We start from the raw sequence: 26,590 nt of genomic DNA on the forward strand, positions 1-26,590 counted from the left end.
TTTCCTTAAGAATTATGTGTTAATTTGGTTTGTAAATTTGGTTAATTCATTTGTTAACTTGTTCCTGAGTATTGTTTGGACTCAGACACACAAAAGCTATAGCCACCACCACCTTAAGGCTCACCGTTATTCAGGAGTTAGATGGAAAGAGGGGCAGAAGGACAAATAAATGAGAAGATCCAATTGTCTGGCCCTTTTGCTTTGAGGAAGGAGGTTCAGTTTCTTGTGGATTAAAGAAACTGAGCTTCAGACCATCTGCATCTGGATCAGCCCTGAAGGACATTCCCCCGCCACATTCATTGTGGCAGATCACCCATCACACCTCAAGCTTCGCACAACCAGGAAGCTGTAAATCACAGGGGGATGGAATTGGAGAACAAACTACCAGTGAACCTTCCAGTCTTTGAAAAATAAAAAAAAATTAGGTTTCAATGTTTGTAAGCCATTCATAGCCTGTCCTGATCCTCTGACTTTTTGCTTGATAATGTAGAGGATGAGTGCATGTGTGCTTTGCAACCTCACGGACTGTAGCCCACGAGACTCCTCTGTCCACGGAACTCTCCAGGCAAGAATACTGGAGTAGGTTGCCATGCCCTCCTCCAGGGGATCTTCCCGACCCAGGAACTGAACCCACATCTCTTCTGTCTCCTGCATTGGCAGGCAGGTTCTTTACCACTGAGCCATGTGGGAAACCCAGTATAGAGTGTATACATGTACATAAGCATACACTACTATCACCCCAATGTATGTGTGTGTTAACAGCTCCACATTCACATACTCTTGACTCTTACTGTTTTATTTGTATGCATGCCCCTAAGTCACCAAGGACCATGAACAGTAGACTTGAAGGTATATTAGTTCTAAAGGTAACCAAACCACTAATTAATCATTAATTCATCAAACATGTTTATTGACACCTAGTACAATGTGGTTATAACATGGTGCCAATGTATAGCTAGATGAATTATATTTAAGAGTCCAAAGGCGAGAGTTAAAACTCTAATCTCTCCTACCCCAACCCCCAAAGATAAAGCAGCAAGCAGGCAGAGGGCCCAGTCAGGCTGATTCTCACTTCTGTTCACTCCCTCAAACAAGAGAAATGACAAGCAACTTGACGTTCCAGACCCTGTAAAGTTTACACAGACGTTTAAGACCCAATTCTTGGGCTCATAAACTTGCCATCAAAACCAAACATGCAGGTAAGCTGCTGAATAGGGGACAATCGACAACCTTCTCCAGGAGAGTTTGCAAACCACAGCAGATAGTAGAGGGTGCAGAAGAGGATGGAGCAAATTCAATTTTGTTTATTTAAAAAATGGATCAGAGGGACTTTCTGGTCACACAGTGGATAGGAATCCGCCTGCCAATGCAGGGGACGAAAATTTGATCCCTGGTCCAGGAAGAATCCACGAGCTGCAGAACGAGGAGGCCCCTGCTCCAGAACCACTGAGGCCGTGCGCCTAGGGCCAGAGGAGCCTGCTCACCGCAACGAGAGAAAGCCCTGCGCGCAGCAGTGAAGACCCAGCACCATCAAAATAGAATAAAGAAAGAAAATTGTTTTAAAAAATGGATCAGAAGAGGTTCAAGAATTGTCATGCAGTAACACTGAAGAAGGCTTCGCAGTGTTTGTGGGATGGTGAGAGGTAAAGATGAGGGGACGAAAAGTAGGCAGCTAAGGTGTTCGGTGTTTCCAGGCAGAAAGAGCCAGCATGGATAAGCACACAGGGAGTGCAAGCAGCCTGGTTTTCCATGGCATAAGGTGGAGAAAAAAATAGAAAAGTCTGGAACACTAAATAGAAGCCGTCTCGGGGGTGGTCCTAACTGCTAATGTTAGCAGAACACAGTGACTGGAGAAATCTGAGAAACACAGGACTCTGAGAGAGCTAATCTAGCTGCAGTTAACAGAATGAGTTTCCTGAAAGAGAGAGGGCAGGAACACCAGTCAGGAAGTAACTACATCCATTCAGCCATCAAGGATACATTTACGAATCATTTCTATATTGTCAGGTATCCACAAGTACTGAGGGATGGTTGCAGGAAGAACAATGGGAAGGGTAATTGGTCAGAAGGAACAGGTGGTGCAAAGACATTAATCTCGGACAACCTGACACATTCGGGTCTGCGAGAAGCGCTGCTCCAGAAGGAGGTAAACTGAATTTTAATTAAAAAATTATATTAAATAAACAATTATATTGTAATATAACAATAATTATATTAAATAAACAGTGAACAGCCATTTATTCATCAAGCACTTAGCATGTGCCAGGCACTGTTCTTTATACACAATCATTCATTTAATCCTCACAACTCTATGAGGGAGACATTGCTATTCCCATTTTACAGATGCATAAACTGACTTCTAGTGCCTCAGAAGTTTGCTTCTCAGAATCACACAGATATTGGGATTAACATATACACTATTATATATAAAAACAATAATCAAAAAGAATCTACTGTATAGCACAGAGAACTCTACTCAACATTCTGTAACAACCTATATAGAAAAAGAACCTGAAAAAGAACACATATAAATCTATGTATTTGTATATAAATCACTTTGCTGTACATATGAAACTAACACAGCACTGTAAATCAACTACATTCCAATATATAAAATGGGCAAAGAATCTGCCTGCAGTGCATGAGACCTGGGTTTGATCTTTGGCTTGGGAAGATCCCCTGGAGAAGGAAGTGGCAACCCACTCCAGTATTCTTGCCTGGAGAGTCCCATGGCCAGAGGAGCCTGGCGGCTACAGGCTGTGGAGTCACAAGGAGTTAAACATGACAGAGTGACTAATACTTCCACTTTCAATTTCCAACTTAAAATTAAAAAAAAAAAAAAAGCAACCAAAACCGCTGAAAAACAAAATAAAAATTCTTTTTAGTACTTAAAAAATCACACAGCTGTTAACTATTGACTAGGGGATTCAAACCTAAGTCTTTCTCTTTTGAAAACCAACCTTGAGCCCAAAGGACAAGTAAAAGCTGTAGAATAGCAAGGTGGAGCAAGCATTCCAGGCACAGGAAACCTCCAGCCGTGCGTGCGTGCATGGGCAGAAGCAGCTCACCAGGCAGGCTGTGTGAGGCAGGAGGCTGGGCGGGAGATGAGGTAGGGAGGCAATCGGCGCCCAGGCCATGATGGACCTCGCTTTGTATGCTGAATGGTGTGAACCCTAACTTGGAATCTGTGAGAGCTGCTGAAGACGCACAGACATCACAGCCTGGAAGGGACGGATGGACACACAAGAGACAGGTGTGGTGAGCAGGGCCAGACTGCGGGCAGACTCTCACTGACCCAGCAAGGGATGATGGGGACCTGGGCTAAGAATGAGTAAGATGGTGCTCAGACAGCCTGAGAGGGGAGCGATGGCCCCCCTCGCAGAAGAGCGGGTTCCAGAGCAGAGGGGTCTGTGTGTTTGGGGGCAGGGGCAACGGGGCAGTTGGGCTGGTGGGTGGCTTGGAGAGAGAGGGGGCTGATGAGTTCCAGTTTGGACTGTTGGGTTCATAGTTCCAGTCTCAGAAGAAAGGTCTGGGTAGGAAACAACGGTTTGGGCTGTAGATCTAAGCAGAAAAAGAAATAATCGTAATTGTGGACTATTAACCAGGAGCAGTCCATAATGCTTTTCATGCATTTTCTCTTTAATCTTTTCAACAATCATATGAAACAGATATTGTTATTACTAACATGCCCATTTTACAGACTACGGCTCCAACTAAGCCACAAAGACATGAATTGACCTGCCAAGGGCCACAGTATTAGTAAGGGACTAATACTGCACCTCTATCTCCCACACTTTGTGACAGTGATCCACAGCACAAACACATCTTACACTGGGGTCCAGTACAAACACATATTTTTCACTGAAACAAAAGTTTCGTGATATCACACTTAGTTCCCTGCTGTCTTCCACCCTGTTTCTTTTTTTAAATAGGCTGCCTGCAACCCACAACTTGATTCACAACCTGCTCATGAAACCTACGGTTTGAGAACAGCTGTTCAACACCTACTGCCTCCCACACCTGACTCAGCTGGCCGAGGTGAGACCACAAAGGTGAGGAGCAGGGTCAGCCACATCCTAGACCACAGGAGAGAGTCCACTGCACAGTGATTCTGAGCCAAAAGCATAACACGATGAGACGTGAATCTCTTGTGCCAAATTACACCCCGAGGACATGTCTGTGGGAGCCAGCCCTTCGGCAGTGAGTCATCCACTGGCTGCAGCACACATTTATGGGGATGGAAGCTTCTTTCAGCTGCCAAGTGTTTCCACTGTATGGTACAGGAAAAGATGCTGAGGCCTTGACTTTGGAGAACGATGAAGTCGTTAGCTCTAAAGTTGCTACAGCATTCAGTGGCAGCAGACTGTGGGCTCACAGCCCACGGCAAACCAGCTCTGTGCCTGCCCTTCACTTTGATGCAATTCCTACAGACAGTAATTGTAATAGGAAATCATACCTCCAAGGGGGAAGTTATGGAATATGGCGTTTAACATCTTGCTCAGCAGGAAATGATTCTGCTGGCAGGACTGTAAGAATCCACTCCCCAAATATATCACAGAACCTGAATGTACATACTCTTCCTGCTGCTCCATAGGAAGAGAGGAGTGTTCCTTTTCAGTAGAATTAAACCCTTCTGAGTGGCTCCAGGGTCTCTTTCTCTCAGTTAACACTTCATTTTTCTTTACTGCCATCATTTTCTCCTTTAACATAATTTCCCTCCCTTCTGAGTTCAAACAAACCCTGTGGTTGTTGAGTCGCCAAGTCATGTCCACCTCTCCACGACATGCCAGGCTTCCCTGTCCGTCACCATCTCCCAGAGTTTGCCCGAGTTCATGTCCATTGAATCAGTGATGCCATCCAACCATCTCATTTCTTCTGTTGTCCCCTTCTCCTGCCTTCAATCTTCCCCAGCATAAAGGTCTTTTCCATTGAGTCGGCTATTCCCATCAGGTGGCCAAAGTACTGGAGCTTCAGCTTCAGCATCGGTCCTTCCAATGAGTATTCAGGGTTGATTTACTTAAGATTGATTGGCTTGATCTCCTTGCTGGCCAAGGGACTCTCAAGAGTCTTCTCCAGCACCAAATTTGGAAAGCATCAATTCTTTATGGTCCAACTCTCACATCTCTACATGACTACTGGAAAAACCACAGCTTTGACTATATGGACCTTGCTTTCCTCTCAAAAAGTCCCTCAGCAGGACAGAACGTTAGGGGAGCAGAACCTGTTCTCTATCTTGATGGTAGTGCTTTGGGTGGTGGTGGTGGTTTCTATTCATAATCAGTATTTTTAAAAAAAATTTAACTTCAAAATAAAAGCCCTGACCATTTTCTGAATCCTACTGCCCTGTGGCTACCATCTTGCTTCTTTCCATCTTTTCCTTGACACTTGCTCTCTCCAATGAATAGTCATTGGAAGGACAGATGCTGAAGAATGAAACTCCAATACTTTGACCACCTGATTCGAAGAGCTGACTCATTGGAAAAGACCCTGATGCTGGGAAAGATTGAGGGCAGGAGGAGAAGGGGACGACAGAGGATGAGATGGTTGGATGGCACCACTGACTCAATGGACATGAGTTTGAGCAAGCTCTGGGAGATGGTGAAGGACAAGGAAGCCCGGCATGCTGCAGTCCATGGGGTCTCAAAGAGTCGGACATGACTGAGCAACTGAAGAACACCACCAATCCAAGTCTTCCCCAGGCTGACCCCCAGTCAGCTCTCTCTGAGTTCCCTTCTTGTCCTCTGCAGTTCGTGGCGCTGAAACTTTCTCCTCAGAAGCTTGCGGTCCCTCCTCTACCTCTTTACACGCTGCTGCTTGTGACTCGTGAGCAATGCCAAGACTCCAAGCCCACCACTCTCCCCTTGTGTATTTGCTCCCTCAGGTGTCTCACCCCGTCTCCTGTGTCAGAGGCCAGCTTGAGTGCACTGGACGTCCAAATCTACTCCAGAGAGAGGACAGCTGGCTTGGGCCCCCCGTGACCCTGCAGGTGCCTCCGCCCTCTCACTGTCTCACACTTGGCACATGCAGCTGCCCTCACTGGTGTGGATGACCTCCCTGCTGGTCCTCCTCCCAGGCCAGAGCCCTGGGATTCCAGACACGCTCATCAAGAGCAACGCATGTAGCACAGCAGAAAGGCTCTGTGAACTGCCATGGTCCAGAATGATGATCACTTCTACTCCTGAAAGCTGTTCACACACTCCTTTGATGCATCTGCAGGTCTCGCCTAATTTTTTCTGCAGCCTTGGCTCCCCATCTGTATCCCTCTCCCCTGCCCCCGGTGTGCTGTGTGTTCTGTTCTTTGTCTCTTTACTAAAACAACCTTTCCCCCTCTTACTCTGCCCCTCAAGACTCTTTAAAGGCTCCTGTCACGTGTTGAACTGTGTCTCCCAACCCCCTCCCCACAAAAGATATGTTTCTGAAGTCCCCTAGTACCTCAGAATATGACCTTATTTGGAAACAGATCTTCACAGAGGTGACAAAGTGAAAATCAAGTTGTCAAGTGGACCCTAAAGCAATATGTCTGGTGCGTGCGTGTTCAGTCGCTTCAATCATGTCTGAAGTCACTGGACTTCCTTGCCTCTAAAATGTTACTTCTCAGAGTCCTTGTAAAGATAAGGTGGAACAATTCACATGAAAGTGATTTTTAAAAGGTGAAGATTTGCTCAAATGTGAGATTAAATCATTATTATCACAGTGCCAGGTTAGCTCAGCTAGTTAGCTGCCTCGCTGAGGAAATTATGGGCTTGAGCCAAGTGAGCTGGCTCTTCTAGATCTGTGCCACAGCGGGCAATAAACTTCACAACTAACAGAGCAGGAGGAAGGATGCAGAAAAACCACAAAGCATGTCCGGGGGTCAGCAGGGTTATCTTCATAAAGAAAAGGCAGACAGTGTGTGGTCACCGCAGTCTCCCTGAGGGCGTGCAGTACCCCAGGCTCTCAGAAGACTACTGACAGTCCCTGACACACAGCTCTGGTGCAATAAGTCCACAGGTAATGGGTCACCCCCAAGTCAAGAGGTTTAACGTTGCATTCTGGTTTTATTTGGTCATTTAGTCCTACTGGTTTTATGACTGAAAGTTAATCAAGAATTGTGAAAAACGCCTGAAATACAAAAAGCAGGTTGAGGACTTTCCTGGTGGTCCAGTGGCTAAGACTCCAAGCTCCCAGTTCAGGGGGCGTGGGTTCTATCCCAGGTCCGGGAACTAGATCTCACATGCCGCAACTAAGACCCGGCAGAGTCAAATAAATAAATTTTTTTTTTAAAAAAGGCAAGTCAACCTCTGTCAATTTAGAATCTCAATATGGTCCATTCCACGAGCATATCAAAAGAGCCAAAGTCCAGTTTCCAAAGAAGACGCACCTTGGTGTTTTATGGAGTCGATGTGTTTGGTGAGTATTCACATTCCCAGACCAGCAATCTTTCCCTAGCCATATGAATTTAGCCATGTTTTCCTTAACTTAATGTTTCTTTTTAAAAGGGATTAAATTAACTTTCCTTCTTTCACTTCACCTTTGGTATTTGTTTCACAAACGTTAAACCTTGGCCAACAATTTTGCGTGATTGGTCTTAAGTTTCAGGTGCCAAATACAGACTGCACGTTAGTAAGTATTACAGCTGTTTTTTATGTGTAAAATTCAGAAAACTGGGCCCTGGGTCTCTACCGCCTGGAAAATAGATCTAGGAGACAAGTAGGAGGTCTGAGTGTCTCCATTGGGAGTGACTTCATCCCTCTGGTCTGTTGGTGACCTCTTGTCCCTACTGACCACCTATCAACAGGTCCCCGCTGAATGGCTGAATAATGCAGACTGAAAGTAAAAGACCCAGACCTGGCAGCGCTTTGGTGAATGCCTTTATCCAAGGGACTTGATGGAGAGGAAATGGTTTCGGAAAAATATCTAAGAAAAGAAATCTATTTAGTTCTACTTAGATTTAGTTCCAGCATGGAGCATCCTGTGTGGAATAAGCCCCAAACATGCCAAGAATATCTTGTACTATGTTACAAATGAAAACCAGCTCCCATGCAGACGAAACTCAGAATTTCATAACTCAACATATCTGGCCCTCTCCCATTGCATAAACTGCTTTTAGCTATTCAAAGCAAATTCTTAATTATTTCCCATTCTTGACATGCAAAGGCTTTTTAGAAATTAGTATGAATTTGATCTGTAATAGATGCTTATTAAAAATTCAGAAACTTTGTTTAAGCAGTTAGGTGGACTACAAGTAAAAGCCTTATAGAGGAAATCCCAGAGAGATCCAACTGGTTTTTTTCTTTCAATGAGATCATATTAAAAATGAATAAAACATACCTTCCCCTGTGGGGTCTGGAGCTGAAGCAGAGACATTAGAGTAAATGTCACAGGAAAAAGGAATACTTTGCACAGACTCCCTCCCCCCGCCACCCTCCGACTTCTTCCTGTTTCAAGCTCCCAGATCTTCTCCTGTTGTCTGGTGGGGGGCTTGGCAGCTTCCAGTGGTTTGTAGCCTTTAGGCATCAATTACATTGTACTTCAGATTTCTGGACTGAGATGTGTGGGGAGGGAGGGGATGAAGGACACTTGAAGGGTAATTGCTACTTGATGGTCAGCAAAAACAGCAAAGAAGACGCCCCCTAGCCTCTGCTCATCCTTCTTCTAAGCAAATGGCACCCAGTCACATCACTGCCTTGTACAGCAGGACTGTGTGACTTCCGTGTGACCTGGGACGAAAGAAAGCATCTGTCATCTCAGGCTCATTTGTTGTAGGGTGTGTGGCACAACAGGCTAATGGGCACTGCTTCTCTAAAATGAAAATAACTTCGTGAAAAAAGACTTTTCTTCATGGCACCAGGTATCTGGAGGCTACATTCTGTAACTATTTGTTAAGTTTGCCCTCGATCAGTGGTTTCATTGTTGGCTATGATTTACAAGAGAAAGACATGTAATTATTGCCACTTCTGTTCTGCTGCTATCAAGACACAAACATTCAGCCTATTTGAATATCTTTTTATCCACTTCCCGTGGGTAACTTCTGACTGGTCATGCTAAAAGAAGGAGGATAACCAGGATTGTGCTCACATTTCATAAGAGATTCACTTTTATTATCTCCTTCTTCTACTAATCTGGCAATTATTTTGCTTTTCATAAGCAGAATCCAATGCAGGAAGATCTAAATAGACATTTCTCCAAAGAAGACAAACAGATGGTCAAAAAGCACATTTGAAGAAGCTCAACATCGCTAATTAGTAGAGAAATGCAAATCAAAACTACAATGAGGTATCACTTCATACTAGTCAGAATGGCCATCATCAAAATGTCTACAAACAATAAATGCTAGTGGGACTGTAAATTAACACAACTATTATGGAGACTAGTATGGAGATTTCCTAAAAACTAAAAACAGAGCTACTATATGATCCAGCAATTCCACTCTTGGGCATACATCCAGAGAAAACCATAATTCTAAATGATACATACATCCCAATGTTCATCTCAGCACTATTCACAATAGCAAAGACATGGAAATAACCTAAGTGTCCATTGACAGAGGAACGGATAAAGATGTGGTACATATACACAATGGAATATTACTCGGCCATAAAAAAGAATGAATTAATGCCATTCGTAGCAACATGGATGGATTATCACGGTAAGTGAAGTAAGTCAGAGACAAATATCACATGATATCACTTATATGTGAAATCTTAAAAAAAAGATACATGTGAACTTACTTGCAAAACAGACACAGACTCGCACAATATGGCGACACAGGGGAGAGACGGCGGAGGGGTAAATTAGGAGTGTGGGGTTACCATATATGATAAGTCCCCTACCTACACACCGTCAAGCTGCGAACTTTCAAAGGCGTGACCATGCATTCCAGCGACGTCAGGCAGGAACTGCAGTGCGCCCTTCCTCTCCTGCTGCGGGTGGTCCTCAGCTCCACCATCTCCCATCCCCTCTGCCTCCTCCAGTCACTAACTGCTTGCCTGTTTACTCAGTGGCAGACTCTGTATGCCACCTGTTGTATTGTCCTACTGAATGTTTCAAGGTACTGTACTATAAGATTAAAAAACTGTTTTTGCATTTTTTATGTATTATTTACATGAAAAGTATTATAAAACTATTATAGTACAGTACTATATAGCCCACTGTGCTGGTGGGTACCCAGGCTAACTTTGTTGGACTTACAAACCAATTGGACTTGCAAATGAGCTCTCAAAATGGAACTCGTTGATATGTAGGTGGCTTACTGTTCACACTTTTATATAAAATAGATAATAGATAAACAGCAAGGACCTACTGTATGGCACAGGGAACTCTACTCGATACTCTATAATGACCTATGGGGGATATAATCTGAAAAAGAATGTATATATGTATATGCATAAATGAATCACTTTGCTGTACAACTGAAATTAACACAATATTGTAAATGAACTATATTCCATTATAAAATAAAAATTAAAAAAAAAAAGAATCCAATGCAGGAGGTAGGCAGAGGGAGCCCTGGACATATGCTGAACAATGCCAAGCTCCACAAGGAGACAATTCACTCACCAATACGGGGGAGACGACTGCACACCAAGCCAGCCTGTGCTGCCGCTAAAGCAGCTGGGCTGCGTGGAAAGACGCTCAGCGTCCCGAGTCATCAGAGAAATGCAAATCAAAACCACAGTGAGGATCACCTCACACCCATCAGAATGGCCATCATCAGAAAGTCTACAGAGAATTCCCTGGTAGTCAAGGAGTATGGGTTCAGTCCCTGGTTGGAGAACTAAGATCCCATAAGCTGTGAGGCACAGCCAAAAAAATAAAAATAAGTAAAAATAAGTAAAAAGTCTACAAATAAATGCTGGTGAGGATGTGGAGAAAAGGAAACCTTCTACACTGTTGGGAAGGTAAGCTGGTGTAGCCACTATGGAAAGCAGCATGCCAGTTCCCCAGAAAAGTAAAAATAGAATTACCATATGACCCAGCAATCCCATTCCTGGGCATATATCCAGACAAAACTGTAATTCAAAAAGATACATGCACCCCCCCATGGTCATAGCAGAAAATTCTCAATAGCCAAGACATTGAAACAACCTAAATGTCCATCAACAGATGAACGGATAAGGAAGACATGGTACCTATATGCAATGGAATACTACTCAGCCATAAAAAGAATGAGGTAGTGCCATTTGCAACAACATGGATGGACCTAGAGATTATCATACCGAGTAAGTCAGAAAGACAAATACCATATCACTTACATGTGGAATCAAAATACAGCGCATGAAACAGAAACAATCATGGACTGAGAGAACAGACTTTCGGCTGCCAAGAGGGAGAGGTTTGGAGGAGGGATGGAGTGGGAGGCTGAGATTAGCAGACGGAAGCTTTTATATGTAGAATGGATAGACAAGGTCCCACTCTACAGCACAGAGAACTATATTCGCTATCCTATGACAAACCATGATGGAAAAGAATATTAAAAAAAGAATGTACATACATGTATGCGTGTGCATAACTAAATCACTTTGCTGAACAGCAGAAATCAGCACAACACTGCAAATCAACTACACTTGAATTAAAAACATGCTAAAACTAAAGGAAGCTGCGTTAACCTGAAATACACAAAAAGGGAGGGGTCAGAACTGACCCCAAGCTTCCCTTCTTTTGAGTCCGGCAGGTTCCTGCCCTTTCCCTTCCCCCTCCTGTGCCTCCAGTTCGCTATCTTCACTCCCAGCAGAATTCTAACTAAGGCAGGCTGCCCAGCTACAGAGATAGCCAGGTGCCCTGCCATTGTGTCCAACAGCGAGGACATCCAGGCAAGCTAACAAGATGCAAATCCCCTGCAATGTGGCTAATGCCTTTTTTTAAATCCCTTTGTGAAGGCCCAGAAAACTCATTCTTTCAGATGGGTTTATAATAGAGCTTTGACACCATGGTCGAATGTGTAACACTAATTTAAATAAATTGCATGTGGTCAGCAAAAGAGAACATTCTTTGTTTAGTATGAGACTCTGTTTTCAAGATGAAAGAGACCCAATCCTGTCGTCTAAATTAAGGCAAATCTCAAGGATAGCTATGCCCCTATTATGGGTTATTTTGATATTAATGAATGTGTGATGGCTGGGGAAGGACTATCATAGGAACAGAGCCATGGACTGAATTGGGGGTCGACAGAAAGTGTCACTTCACCCAGGTCCTGTTGAAGAGCCAAGAACACAACTTCTGCTGCCAAAGGAATCCACTGGCAGGCATCTGAGCTGAACTACAGAGGGGGCTCCTAGCGCTGCCCTAGACCTGGTTACCCAGGTAAGGAATCAGTGAACAGGTGGGAGAAGGATGCTCATCGATGTCTAACGGCACCACCAAAGCTTGAAAATTCCTTCAAGGCTCATGCTCTGCCTTTTACACTATTGTACCTCTTAGATCATAAAGCAGTGGGTTTGAAACATAATATTTGTTCAATAAATCCTGTAGGTTGACATATGGGGCTTGAAAAACAGCTTTCCTTTCTTCTACCTGATTGGACAGAACATTCTAAAACAAAACTGGGTGGAACCCTTCACATTTTTGGTCTTCTGTCAGATCTCTCTTTTCAGGAGTCTTAACCTGAGAGCCTTCCCATGTTGCTTGTTTCCTGGTCCTTAAAATCAGCATCCTTGAAGGTAAAATCAGCATCCCTGAAGGTCGGCAATGAAAGCTCTAAAACACTAGTCCTGACCCTAAAGAGAGACAAGCAGGTCGGCCAGACTTTATGCCTCTCGAGATATTTTAGTTTAGAACAACTGAAACCAAAAAAGACATTCCTCAAACAGCAGACATTCTGAAACCTGAAAAACATTTCCAATAAAGATATAGTGATTTAAATGGCTAATCAACTTCCAGAACTCCAACTGCCTCCAGCATATTTGTGCAAATTGCTCCAGTTCCAGAAATCTGCATGTTGATCATTTTACTGCAGGTAGGGTGGAAGCGAATCAGTTCCACAGCTTCTGAGACCTTCTACACTGTCATAAATGGCTAAAGACGCTGACGGACACAGTGTTTTTGTTTGACTCAAGGACACATTCTAATCTTTCTGGCCAGCTCTTCTGCCTAAATAAATTTCATCCAGACATCCAGTATGTTATGAAGAAAAGAAAGTATTGTAAATTCTAGGGAGAGGATATTTCAGTTCTAGGATCCAGATGAGATTCAAAGGGAGGATATGCAAAACGAATAGTTTTACATAGCAAGGAACAACTCGTAAGACAAAATATTTGCCAACGAGCTCACTTTCTGAGGTTGAATTACCACTCCACTCTTCAAAAATACATAAAAGCTGAGTGGCTGGTAAACAACTGGCTCAATGTCATTAGATTTACTCCCCTTCATTTCCTCTCTAGCTACTTATCTTGAAGGCTGCATTTACCAATTCTTCTAACTCTAGGAACAAATACTAGCCATATCAAAGACCTACCATTTTCTTGCAGAGAAAATAAACTAAACTCTTAGATACCTTGCACTGACTTTTTTAGACCTGCCAACTGGCAGGCCAGTCTTAAGGTCTGATATCTAAGAGGATAAGAAATAATGCTGGTGACAGAAAACGACAGTGCCTCAGCCCTGACGCAAAATATTTAAGACAACAGTCTCAGAGAGGCCTCGCAAACAGATATCCACAAATGTATTTTCTCATGAAACCCCAAAAGAAAACCATCATCGTTTCCATCTGCCTCATTAGCAGCAGCATCAAAAGCATCCGGCCAACACCTGCCAGCATCAACCTTTAGAATCTGTGCAAATCAAACTAAGGTTGTCTTTGGGGGATTTACAATCCAAGATGGATTTCCTGTAAACCACGCAGTGTCATTTTCAGTAATAAGAGAAGAAGAATGTTTTGATCATGTTATCTTCCCAGGTTTTAGGATTTCAGGATGGCACTTTGAAAGTGCCAATTACCAGACTGGGTTGAGTAGGCCGAACTCTCATCAAGCAATAGCTGGAGAGGTGATGAGTTACTGCTGCTCAGACAAGGCCAAATAAACATATCATGCCTGAGCCCCAAGGTAAATATCTAGCCTCTTTCTAAAGTAAGCAGTGGACAGAAATTCTAAGGACAGAATTCAACCCTAGGACAGACCAAAGAAAAGGTCAGTGTGTATGCTCTGCTCAGTGAGAGGAGACGTGAGAAGTTCTTTCCATTTGTGTTTCAATATGAAGCAGGAATAAAAAGCTGACCAGACAATCAGTAAACCATGCAAGTCAACATTAAAATGATGATGCAAGAAAAATAATTCAAGACCTACGGCACATAGGGCTTCCCTGGTTGCTCAGACGGTAAAGAATTTGCCTGCAATGCAGGAGACACTGGTTCAATCCCTGGGTCAGGTTTACTTTTGAAAGATACAATGGAATTTCCAATGGAGGATTTGATAAAGAGTTTTCCAGGAAAACAAATGCAGGATTTGGAAAAATGTTCTAATACTGATAAGGGGACACAGTCATCTAAACAAACTTGCCTCTAAAAGGTAGATATCCTAGATTCCATGAGCCAAAATAGAGTCATGGTATGTACCTAAATAATATAGTATAAAAAATGGTAGAAAGAAAAAGGTAGGGTCCACAGAAAAGAATGTACAAACATGGGCGTGAGTGAGGAGATGTGATGCAATCCCACCCCTACCCAGTCCAAAATATAAATTATCTCCACCATGAAGACATTTCATTAGTCTAAGTGGGCATGCCCCACTCAACCAAATCTGGGTTTACCAAATCTAAGGTAGGAATGAGGTAGTTTTCTTTTAAAATTGTTGTTGTTTATTGTTGAGTAGCTAGGTTGTGTCTGCCTCTTTGGGACTCCATGGACTGCAGCATGCCAGGCTCCTCTGTCCTCCACTACCTCCTGGAGTTTGCTCAAATTCATGTCCATTATTGACTCTAATTGCTAGATATATTTGAAGAGGAAGGAAACAAGGTAATGTGCGTCATAAAGAATTCAATCAAATCCTTTGCATCTTTGGTTAAGGTTGTGATAGCCCACGGGTTCTGAGTCATTTCTGCTCTTTTGTTCCTTTCAGTCCAAAGGCAACTAAATCTGCCAGGGATGAAATCACGTGGCCATCTGAGACCGGAGGTCAAGAGAACTGCAGGTAGTGAACCGAGCAAGCACAGTCCATCCTCAAACCCGGATAATGGACCCGGAAACGCCAACGAGTCGCGCAACAAGCCCACCCTGTATTCTAAAGATCGATGAAGAAGTTGCTCTCAATTTTTATAAGAAAACAGGCTAAAAACTATTTAACGGAGAAAAAAAAGCATTGGTGAGCGTTGTTCCTGTGACAATAATCCCTCCCACCCGAGGGGCTTACCTACTCTTTGGATGTCCAGGTGCTTAAAATTAACCACTTAAAAAGCATTTGAATCTAAAGCTGTCTCTGCTCTTAAGGTTGGTGAATCCTGAGGGGAGGGGAAGGGTGAAGAGAGAACTAGCTGCCTGTGGGATTGGATTACAGGTGGAAACTAACTTAGAGTTCATAGAAAGCTTGGGATTTGACAGGCGCTTTATGAGACCAGCCTTCCTCCCCACTCCCACTCTTACCGAATTTGTCCGCAGCATGCGGTTTTCAACATGGGACATGTATTTTCAGAAGGTATCAATCCACAAAAGCCTTGAGCACCCTCAAAAATCAACATCTCTCTCCTCCAAGAAGCCAGACTTGCAGTATCAACTTGGGCAGAGGATCAGAGTGGAGGCTAATTAGGAAGGAAGGAACCCGGTTTCAGGAGTTGGTTGGAGGAAAATAACCGAAATGTAACGAGACAGAGAAAAGGAAATCCATCTTTTCAAGTTATTAAATCTCGTGCTGTAAGGTTACAGAATATCTTGTCTCCTCAGTTGCAAAATGACGAGAAAAGCGCGCTGGGCTCGCCCCTTTCCGGACTGGGGAGGGTCCCCGCCCCCGGAGAGCGGGGCAGGCGCGGGGCGGGCGGCGGGTCCCCGGCTCCCCCAGCACCAGCCCCCGCCCCGGCCGCGCCGACCAGGGCCCGGAAACGGAGTCTCCGCCGCCTCCGCGCACCGCGGTCCCCGCGCCCGCGCCGGGAGGGGAGGCTCCAGGGAACCCGGCCCAGCCCACGGGCGCAGCTGCCCACGAGCAGCGCGGGCCGCCGTCCAGCAACCACTACTTACCGCGCGACGGCGACCCGCTCGGCGGCTGGAGAGGCGTGCACGGCCCGCGGCGGGCGAAGCCGCGCACCCGCCGGCGATTTCGGGCTCTAGGCTGAAGCTGAGGAAACGGCTGGGCCGAGGGAGCGCCGCCTCTCTGCTGGATCCCCGAGGGCCTGGACTCGGCGTCCTCGCTTCCAATAGGCTCTCGGGACGCTCACTTCCATCCCGTGCTCAGGCCCAGGGCTGAGACATCTGTTTTCCATCAACCGCGCGGCACCGGCAAATCCTGGATTACGCGCCGCCCGGCGCCCGCCGCTCTCCCGGCCCCGGCGCGGCGCTAATCCCCGCACAAAAGGCAGGCGAAGCGCACGCAATGCGGCGCCGGGGTCCAGACCGCTTCCCTGGGCGGCCGGCTCCCGGGGGAGGGCCAATCGCAACCCCCGGGCAGGAGAAGGGTGGGCGCGGTCCTCGGGGCTACTCCCGCGCACGCTTCCTCCCCCACCTCTGTAAACACGCTCGCTGCAAAGTCTGTCCCTTCGGGGGAATGACTTCAGTTTGACGCGGCTGTAAAGGGCCAGCCTCCAGAAGAGAATGGCTCATTATTCAAAGCGATCACACCCCCCAAAGTGAGAGAGGGGAAAAAAAAATCTCTGCGTTTACTTTAAGTGTTCTGACAATGAGCAAGGAAAACGAGGAGAAATTACTGTGTCTCAAGGTCTTCTCTAAATTAGACTGAGGTAGGGAATCTCCCCGCTCCGTCCTCTCCCCTCCCCTTCCTTCCGCCTAGAAACATTTGTGTGCCTCCTCTGTGCCAGGCACGAGGCTGGGGAAAAAGCCTGAGGTCTCTATTCTCAAGTGCCTTCCTAGTAGCAGGGCAGGGAGAGAGAAGGGGAGTGGAAACCAACGATTTCAGCTGTTGTGAAATTGCTGTAATAGTCCATGTCCAGAGGGTCACAGAGCAGTGACGCAGGTTTTGCATCATGCTAGAAATCAAGGCAGGCTTCCCCAGAGGAGGCTGCCATTGAGTTTTGAAGACTGACCGGACATCAGGTGGAATGAAGAGGAAGAAGATCTGAACATCTGTATGACTGCGGAAAGCAGGTGAGAGGTGCAATGGTGAGAGACGGGATTTTGCAGGACAGCAAGGAGTCAAATCATATAGCTCTTATTGGCTAATTTCCGACCTTTGCACGCGCTAGGCCTCTCTGAAGAATTTTAAAGCAGATAAGTGACTTGATTTGATTTGCGTTTCAGAGAGATCGGTGTGGAAGGCATCTAGAAGGAAGACAGTCTAGGAAAGGAGTGGAGGTGGGGCTGGGATGGACGAGAAGTACTCCAAAGGTGTGCCACAGGTGGAGCCTTTAGGATTTGTTGCCAAGACACAGGGGGGGACAGAGTTGCAGGCTGGCACTCAGGCTTCTGACATGGCCAGCGGGGCAGATGGGGGGTGCCCCTCACCCAGAGACAAGTGAAGAGGAAACCAGTGGCGCCCGAGTTCTGGTTTCTGTGGCCTATCCAGCTGCAAATGTCGCAGCAGGCAAGACTGCCACATGGACCTATATGGTATTTGGGGTGTTACCGGCTAAAAATATAAATTTGGCTGTGTCCATTTATAAGAGGGCTTCCCAGGTGGCTCAGTGGTAAAAGAATCTGCCTGCCAATGCAGGTGGCACAGGAGACGCTGGTTTAATCCCTGGGTTGGGAAGATCCCCTGGAGGAGGAAATGGCAACCCACTCTGGTTCTTCTTGCCCAGAGAATCCCATGGACAGAGGAGCCTGGCGGGCCCTTATCTATAGGGTTGCAAAGAGTTGGACACAACTGAGCGACTGAACATGCATACACACACCACTTAGAAGAAGAAGGTAAGTACAGAAGGAAAGGAAATACACAACATTTGTTAGAGCTTCCATACCACCAAGGGAGTGACTTAAACAACAGACATTTATTGTCTCACAGTTCTAGAGGCTAAAGATCCAAGATCAGTGGGTGAACAGAGCCATGCTCCCTTGAGGGCCCCAGGGAAGGATCTGTGCCAGGACTCTCCCCGGCTTCTGATAGCTCCTTGACTTTGTGGCAGCATAACTTCAATCACAGGGCCTTCTCCCTGTGTGAGTGTCTGGGTCCAATTGTCCCCTTTCTATAAAAACACCAGTGATACTAGATTGGGGCTTCCCAGGTGGTGCTAGTTGTAAAAGAGCCTGCCTGCCAATGCAAGAGATGAGACTTAAGAGACGCAGGTTTGATCCCTGGGGCGGGAAGATCCCTTAGAGGAGGGCATGGCAACCCACTGCAGTATCTCTTTCCTGGTGAATCCCATGGACAACTGAGCCTGGCGGGCTACAATCCATAGGGTTTCATGGAGTTAGACAGGACTGAAGGGACTCAGCACGCACCCACGATACTGGATTAGAGGCCACCCCACTCCAGTATGAAGTAACCAGTTACACCCATTGTAACCATTACATCTGCCCTTATTTCTATCTATTTTGAAATGATTGTATTTGCATATAAAGTCACATTTTGAGGTACTGGCTGTGAGGATTTCAACATAGGGATTTTAGTGGGACACAATTCGACCCATAACATTCAGAGTGCAAATTAAGTTATCAAGAGTGGGATTCAATATGGAGTTGTAGAGAAACACCAGTTTTAAGTGGCTAAAAGAGCAGATCTGGGTGGGAGGTGAGAAGATGATGATTAGAAGGTGCAAGAAGGGTGACATAATGAAGAGATGTGTTTGAGAGGAATCATTGGCGTTGCCAAATGCTTACCAAGTCAGGCAAAGTAGGGCTAGAGACCGCCATTGCCCTGGCAGTGTGGTAGTCATTGGACCAAACGGTCAGAACACGTGAACTTCAAATATTTAGCTCCAGTATTTTGTGATCTTAAAATCATTGCCCAGGGAATTCCCTGGAGGTCCAGTGGTTAGGACTCAGCGCTGTCACTGCCGGGGCCTGGATTTGATCCCTGGTTGGGGAACTAAGGTCCTGCAAGCCACACAGCACTGCAAAAAATAAAAAATAAATCTAAAAACAACATCATTATCCAGCAAACTCCCTGAGGGAACTGGGGGCAGTGGACATTAGTGTGACTCGTCCCCAGGCCCAGCCTGCTTTCTCGGCCTCTTTTACAGCTAGGGCTTGAAACCTGCCTAGGCTCTGGCAGTCAGGTGGCTGGTTGCTAGGCTTCAGTCTGGATGAGAGCCATATGGGAAAGCAGACTCTAAGGAAGCTGCTTTCTGTGAGGTGGTGGGAAGGGATCTGGTAGAAAGATACGGAGGCCCAGGGCCAGCAGGGGTGAAGGTCCGAGATGCGCATGCCCGGAGGAACAGTATTGGGTGAAGGTCCGAGTCGCTCATGCCCAGAGGAACAGTCCTGGGCTCATACTGGATCCTTCCTGTGATACAATGTAGGCATCGTTCTCAGTGGGGTGACCTCTAAGTCTAATTCTCTGGATTTCTCGGAGATTCTCTGAGCCATGTAATAGTCTTACAAAAGAAAAAAAAAAAAATAACTGCTTTATTGAGATATAATTCACACTATAAAATTCATCCATTTAAACTGTGTAATCCACATATATATGATAGATAACCAACAAGATATGTATATGTGTGTGTGTGTGTATGACTGAATCTCTTTGCTAGACACTGAAAGTAACACCACACTGTAAATCAACTATACTTCAATTTTTAAAAAATGAATCTTCAAAAAAAGTGTACAATTCAGTGGCTTTTAGTATATTCACAAGGTTGTGCCACCATCTAAGTTCACTACCTAAGTCCAGGACATTTTCATCACCCTGAAGAGAAACTTCATGTACACTTGTGATTACTCCCCACTTCCCCTTCCTCCCAGCCCCAGGCCACCACTAATCTACTTTCTGTCTCTATGGATTTGCCTGTTCTGGACATTTCATATGAATGGAGTCATATACCATGTGGTCTTTTTGGTTCTGGCTTCTTTCACTGACGAAAAATCTTTAAAGATTTATCTGTACTGTAGCACAAATCAATGCATCATTCCTTGTATTGCCAAATAATACTTCATTGTCTGGATATACTATATTTTGTTTATTGGTTCATCAGTGGATTGTTTTCACTTTTTGGCTGGTATGAATAATGCTGTTTAAATGTGTGCAAGTTTTTGTATGAACATATATTTTCATTTCTCTTGGGTATATATATATCTAGGAAGTGAATTACTGGGTCATATGGTAATTCTATGTTGAAAATTTTGAGGAACTGCCAGACTGTTTTCCAAAGCAGTTACATCATGTTACACTATCACTAGAAATACATTAGGGTTCTAATTTCCCAGTGGGCATAAAGTGGTCTCTCATTGTGGTTTTGATTGGCATTTCCCTAATGACTAATAATGCTGAATATCTTTTCATGTGCTTCTTGACCATTTGTGTATCTTCTCTGAAAAAATGTCTGTTAAAATCCTTTAGGGGACTCTCCAAAACCACCTGACCTCGCCAGGCACCATAGTAACCAGCTGCACGAGTTATCCTACAGCAGGAGGTTCTGGTAAAGAACTTGAAACAAAGAGGATGCCTCCAACCAGAAGAATTCAGAAAAGGTCAAAAGGAGAGAGGAGATGCCAGTTCATATGTCCTGCCAGCCTCCCAGAATCCTTCTCGATAGAATTCATCCTGACTGATGCTGTTCCCCTCAGAAGAGCGCTGAGTCAGAATGACTGGCCAGAGATAACCCGGCACCCAACCCCATCACCACAAAACCTGAGACCGTGCCCCGTGGCAGCACAGTCCTCCTGGGTTCCCGCACCCTCTTGCTCTCTGCCTGGGTGCCCCTTTTCCGATAAATGCTCTTGCTTTGTCAGCATGAGGGTCTCTCTGAACAATTCATTTCTGAGTATTAGGCAAGAGCCAACCCTCAGACCCTGAAAGGGGTCCCCCTTCTGCACCACACCCATTCAAGGTTTTTAAATTGTGCTTAAAAAATCCATAAAAGTTACCACTTTAATCATTTTTAAGTGCACAGTTCAGTGATACTAAGTACATTTATTCACGCTGTTGTGCAATCATCATTCTTTGTCCATTCTTAATTGTCTTTTTAAAATTTATCTTTTAGTGTCTAATTTTTGTATCCTGGAAACAAGTCTCTTAATGGAAAATGATTTGAGAATATTTTCTCTCATCCTGTAGGTTGTTCTTTCACTTTCTTGAGGGTGTTTTAATATTCTTTAATTAATTCCCTTCATGCTCAAACTAACTAGAGTAGTGTTGTCAGTAGCTAAGAACATTGACAGATGCACTGGGTTGGGTTAAATACCATTTTTTTCCATTCCCCCCCCCCCCAAACAACCTGTCTCATATCACATCTTATATCCATTACTGACTTAGAACTTTGGGTGAGGCTTTTTGGAGACACGAGTCTACTATCTTCTCGATCTGCCAGCTATCCCAATGAAGATAATTGCCATAGTGTGGCTGTTTTCACCACGCATCACCATGGATCAGCCACAGGTGCACATGTGTCCCTCCATCCTGAATCCCCTCCCCACCCCACCCCTCTGGGTTGTCCCAGAGCACCGACTTTGGGTGCCCTGCTTCCTGCATTGAAACTGCACTGGTCATCTATTTTACACATGGAAAGGTCCGTCTAGTGAAGGCTATGGTTCTTCCAGTGGTCATGTATGGATGTGAGAGTTTCACTGTGAAGAAAGCTGAGCACCAAAAAATTGATTCTTTTGAACTATGGTGTTAGAGAAGACTCTTGAGAGTCCCTTGGACTGCAAGGAGATCCAACCAGTCCATCCTAAAGGAGATCAGTCCTGGGTGTTCATTGGAAGGACTGGTGCTGAAGCTGAAACTCCAGTACTTTGGCCACCTCATGCAAAGAGTTGACTCATTGGAAAAGACCCTGATGCTGGGAGGGATTGGGGGCAGGAGGAGAAGGCGGCGACAGAGGATGAGATGGCTGGATGGCATCACCGACTCGATGGACATGGGTTTGGGCGGACTCTGGGAGTTGGTGATGGACAGGGAGGCCTGGTGTGCTGCGATTCATGGGGTTGCAAAGAGTGGGACACGACTGAGTGACTGAACTGAACTGACTATACATTTCAGTGATATTCCCTTAAATCATCCCACCCTCACCTTCTCCCACAGAGTCCAGGGGTCTGCTCTTTACATCTGTGTCTCTTTTGCCCTCTTGCATATAGGATCGTTTTTGCCGTCTTTCTAAATTCCATATATGTGCATTAATACACTTTATTGGTGTTTCTCTTCCTGACTTACTTGACTCTGTGTGATAGGCTCCAGTTTCATCCACCTCATTGGAGCTGACTCAAATGCATTCTTTTTTAATACCTGAGTGATGTTCCATTGTGTATATGTACTACAACTTCTTATGAAAGTAGTTGAAGGTTTGTCCTTTCCCCGCAAGCACCATCACTAGCTTAAAATGGAATTTGCAAAAACACACAATGGAACCACCATATGAGGGGATAGAACATTCAGTGAGAGGTGTTACAAGGGTACTAATACTACTACTAATAATAACAGTTTCTGACTTTGTTCATGAGTTTACATGCCAAGTCCTTTCCTTATCCTATTGTAGTGGATATGTGAGTTGGAGAAATGTTATTAAAGGTCTTCTGTTTAAAAAAAAAAAAAAAAGAACTTTGGGTTTTGCTATTTTTCCTAAAGCCTTTCCTATTCTATCTGAATCCCACTCTATTGTGATATAAATCACTATATTGTGATTTATAATATGAAATACATATTCAGTCTTCGTTCCATTTCTGGCACAGAGCTCCTAAAACCCTTGAACTCTCCTGAGTGATAGGACCTTTAAGTGTGTCTTGTTATGTTAATGAGGTGACTTCTGGATCACACCGAAGGATGGAGACTGGCTAGACTGCTCAGTCCCACACCCTGACTCCTAGGGAGGAGAGAAGGGCTGCAGGTTGAATCAGTTTCCACTGACCCATGGTTTAATCAATCATGCCTATGCAATGAAGCCTCCATAAAAACTCAGAAGGACATAGTTCTGAGAGCCAGGCTGGGGAACACATGGAGATTCGGGGAGAGTAGTGTCCCTGGAGAGGGCCCAGAGGCTCCTCACCCTTCCCCCACCCTTGCCCTGCGTATCTCTCCACCCATCTGTTCCTGAGTTATATCCTTTCATAATACTGGTGATCTAGTAAGTAAAGTGTTTCTCTGAGTTCTGTGAGCTGCTCTAGCAAGTGAATTGACCCTAAGGAGGGGGTCATTTAAACCCCCCATCTATAGCCGGTGGGTCAGAAGCACAGGTGACAACCTGGACTTGTGACTGGCTTCAGGGGGGCAGGTGGGGGGGTGGAGGGTGCAGTCTTGTGAGACCAAACCCTTGACCTGTGGGCTCTGATGCTCTCTCCAGCGATCAGTGTCAGAACTGAACTGTAGGACACCCTGCTGGTGTTGCAGAAAATTGCTTGGTGATGGTGGTGGGAACTGCTGCCCGCCCCCCACACCCATACAAATGTAGCAAATTGTGCTCAGGACCCTCCTGTGTGACCCTTTTGTGACCCCGTGGACTGTAGCCCACCAGGCTCCTTTGTCTGTAGGATTCCCCAGGCAAGAATACTGGAGTGGGTTGCCAGTGCCCTCCTCCAGGGGATCTTCCCAATCCAGGGATTGAATCCAAGTCTCTTTTGTCTCCACCACCCAATTATTTCTCACCTCTATCTGGCCCCACCCCAGACCCCTGCAGTCCTGTGCGGTACCCCCCACAAACACACATATACCTCCATCCCTCTCCAGTCCTTCCCTTCCTGCTATAGTGCTATAGTCTCTCGGGATCTAATGAATGAGATCAATGTCCTGTTTAATCTTTGGATCATTCTCAAGGCTTTGTGAAAACTTACAGCACAGTAAACACATGTTCAAAGGAACTTAATCTTGTGCTTATTTCCTTACTGTATTTGTTTTATTCTAAAATTATATTTATGCAATCCTTGATTTTATTTTTTTTTATTTTATTTTTTATTTTATTTTTTAGTTCTACCACTTTATTGCTACCAACCCATTTCCCTCCACCCTTGTGCACACATGCTCAGTCATGTAATCCCATGGACTTCAGCCCGCCAGACTCCTCTGTCCATGGACTTTTCCAGGCAAGAATACTGGAGTGGGTTGCCATTTCCTTCTCCAGCAATCCTTGATTTTAATCTTTTCTCTAAATGAACACCTCTGGGGGGTCTGAAATGGGTTGCAGGGCAAATCTATGGTGTTCAATTTATGATTGGAGAAATGGAATTCTCTGGGGAATCAATTAATCTCTACAAGTTTGTGAAATGGTGAAAGAAGGTAAAACTTCACAGATAAAGTTCTCAGGACCCAGAGGAGAGGTAAACAGTAGTATTTGATGCATCATGTGTCTAAGGTGAAGGTATTCCCTGGCAGATTCTTCTGGAGGGCTGGGCTTCCTGACTGCCACTGCCCAGTGCTTTGGGGCATCTCGAACCTCACCTTCTGCTCCTTGGCCTGTAGAGCAGTCTTCAGCTCCTCAGAGCAGGCACTAACTGCTGGGTACCTGTTGGAAACAACTGGAAAGAGTCCATGTTCATTCAGTTATAGGTCCATACACAGAAATCTGTCCCATTTCTATACACTAACAACAAAAGATCAGAAAGAGAAATGAAGGAAATAATCCCATTTCCCATCACATCAAAAATAGAATACATGGAAACTTACATTACCATATGTAAAGTAGATAGCCAATGGGAATTTGCTGGATGACTCAGGGAACTGAAACAGGGGCTCTGTATCAACCTAGAGGGGTGGGATGGGGAGGGGGATGGGAGGGAGGGGACATATGTATACCTATTGCTGATTCATGCTGATGTTTGACAGAAAACAACAAAATTCTGTAAAGCAATTATTCTTCTATTAAAATAAAGTAAAATAAAATGCCTAGGAATAAGCCTACCTAAGGAGGCAAAAGACCTGTACTTCAAATCTTATAAGACATTGATGAAAGAAAGTGAAGCTGACACAGAGATGGAAAGATACATCATATTCTTGGGCTGGAAGAATCAATATTGTCAAAAGACTATACTACTCAAGGCAATCTACAGATTCAATGCAGTGCTATCAAATTACCAATGGCATTTTTCACAGAACTAGGATAAAAAATTTGTTAATGTCTATGGAAACACAAAGGACACTGCAGATTACCAAAGCAGTCATACAAAAGAAAATTGGAGCTGGAGGAATCAAGCTGACTTCAGACTATACTGTAAAGCTACAGTATTTACTATACTGTAAATCTCCCTGACTTCAGACTATACTGTAAAGCTACAGTCATTAAAACAGCAGTGTGCTGACACAAAACCAGACACAGATCAATGCAGCAGGATAGAAAGCTCAGAAATAGATCCATGTGCCTGTGGTCAATTCACCTATGACAAAGACGGCAAGAATACACAGTGGAAAAAAGACAGTCTCTTCAACAAGTGGTGCAGGGGAAACTGGACAGCCAAATGTAAAAGAATGAAAGCAGAACATTCTCTAACACCATACACAGGTAGTCATAGGTCCAACTGTCTACTGAGCACACACACTGTACAAGGCACTGCTCTTGGCACATAGAGGAACAAGATTGGCTTCCTATAATCAGGAGTTGGATGACAAAATAGAAGGTCAAGACAAACACAATTAACTATCATCCAAAGCAGAATGGGCCTCCAATAAAAGAGGCATAAAAAGCTGTTTTGAAGATTCAAGGGACGAAGAAATCACCCACTTTTTCAAGTAGTAGAAAAGGCTTTATGGAAGGTAGGGAAGGAGAACTAGGCTTTTGCTCAGAAACTCAGGACCTCTAAGCCATAATCCCTGTTCTCTACTAGCTTCCAAATCAGTCAGGATGAATGTCATACATACAGCGGCTGCAATTCAAGACCATACATGTTAACACCAGTACAAAAGAATCACAGAAAAGCTAGAGGTTATTTCCTATTAGTCCAGGAAGTACTTTATGAAAGGGTGGACTTAGGCCCTAAAAGATGAAAAAGATTTTATTAAGATGCTATTTTCAAATAAAAAGCAATTAAATGACCTAGAAAATTTGGAAAACACAGTAAGGTATAAAGAATAAAATAGAAATCATTTATAGGGCCACTACCTACAGATAAATACATTGCCAGACATATAATATGCATGATAAATATTTATAAATAAATGTAATTTATTTTTTTCCTCAAGTGTATTTTTATTACATACATGATTTTGAGACCTGCTTTTTAAAAATATATGCAAACTTATCAGTAAAATTATTTGAAAACACATTTTTAAACAGCTGAAGAATATTGCATTAATTTATAATATCATTTATGCAACCAATTTTCAAAATGTTCACATTTAGATTGCTTCTAAATTTTTAATTATTATAAATTAAACTTCATGAAATTGTTAAGCACAAACCTTTGTCTACACCTCTGTATTTTCAGCATAGATTCCTATAA

The 26,590-nt window shown here is 44.4% G+C and overlaps 1 protein-coding gene across 8 annotated transcripts in view; it reads right to left on the reverse strand.

The window, feature by feature from the left end:
* Nucleotides 1-26,590, reverse strand: part of TRIM2 (tripartite motif containing 2) — a 186,119-nt gene that overhangs the window by 96,036 nt on the left and 63,493 nt on the right. For 2 of the 8 annotated variants that reach the window (XM_043484404.1, XM_043484415.1), the window contains exon 1: nt 16,142-16,721. The exons of 4 other annotated variants lie outside the window; for them this stretch is intronic. Coding sequence is in view for 2 of the 4 variants with exons in the window: in XM_043484346.1 (XP_043340281.1) it covers nt 15,554-15,592 (39 nt within the window). In the remaining 2 variants the exon portion in view is untranslated. Of the gene's footprint in view, nt 1-15,553; nt 15,700-16,141; nt 16,722-26,590 lie in introns of those variants that run through there. 2 more of the 8 variants (XM_043484346.1, XM_043484336.1) reach the window with 2 other exon arrangements.

The sequence above is a fragment of the Cervus canadensis genome, chromosome 1 (genome assembly GCF_019320065.1).
Source record: "Cervus canadensis isolate Bull #8, Minnesota chromosome 1, ASM1932006v1, whole genome shotgun sequence".
In the NCBI taxonomy this organism is placed as follows: domain Eukaryota; kingdom Metazoa; phylum Chordata; class Mammalia; order Artiodactyla; family Cervidae; genus Cervus; species Cervus canadensis.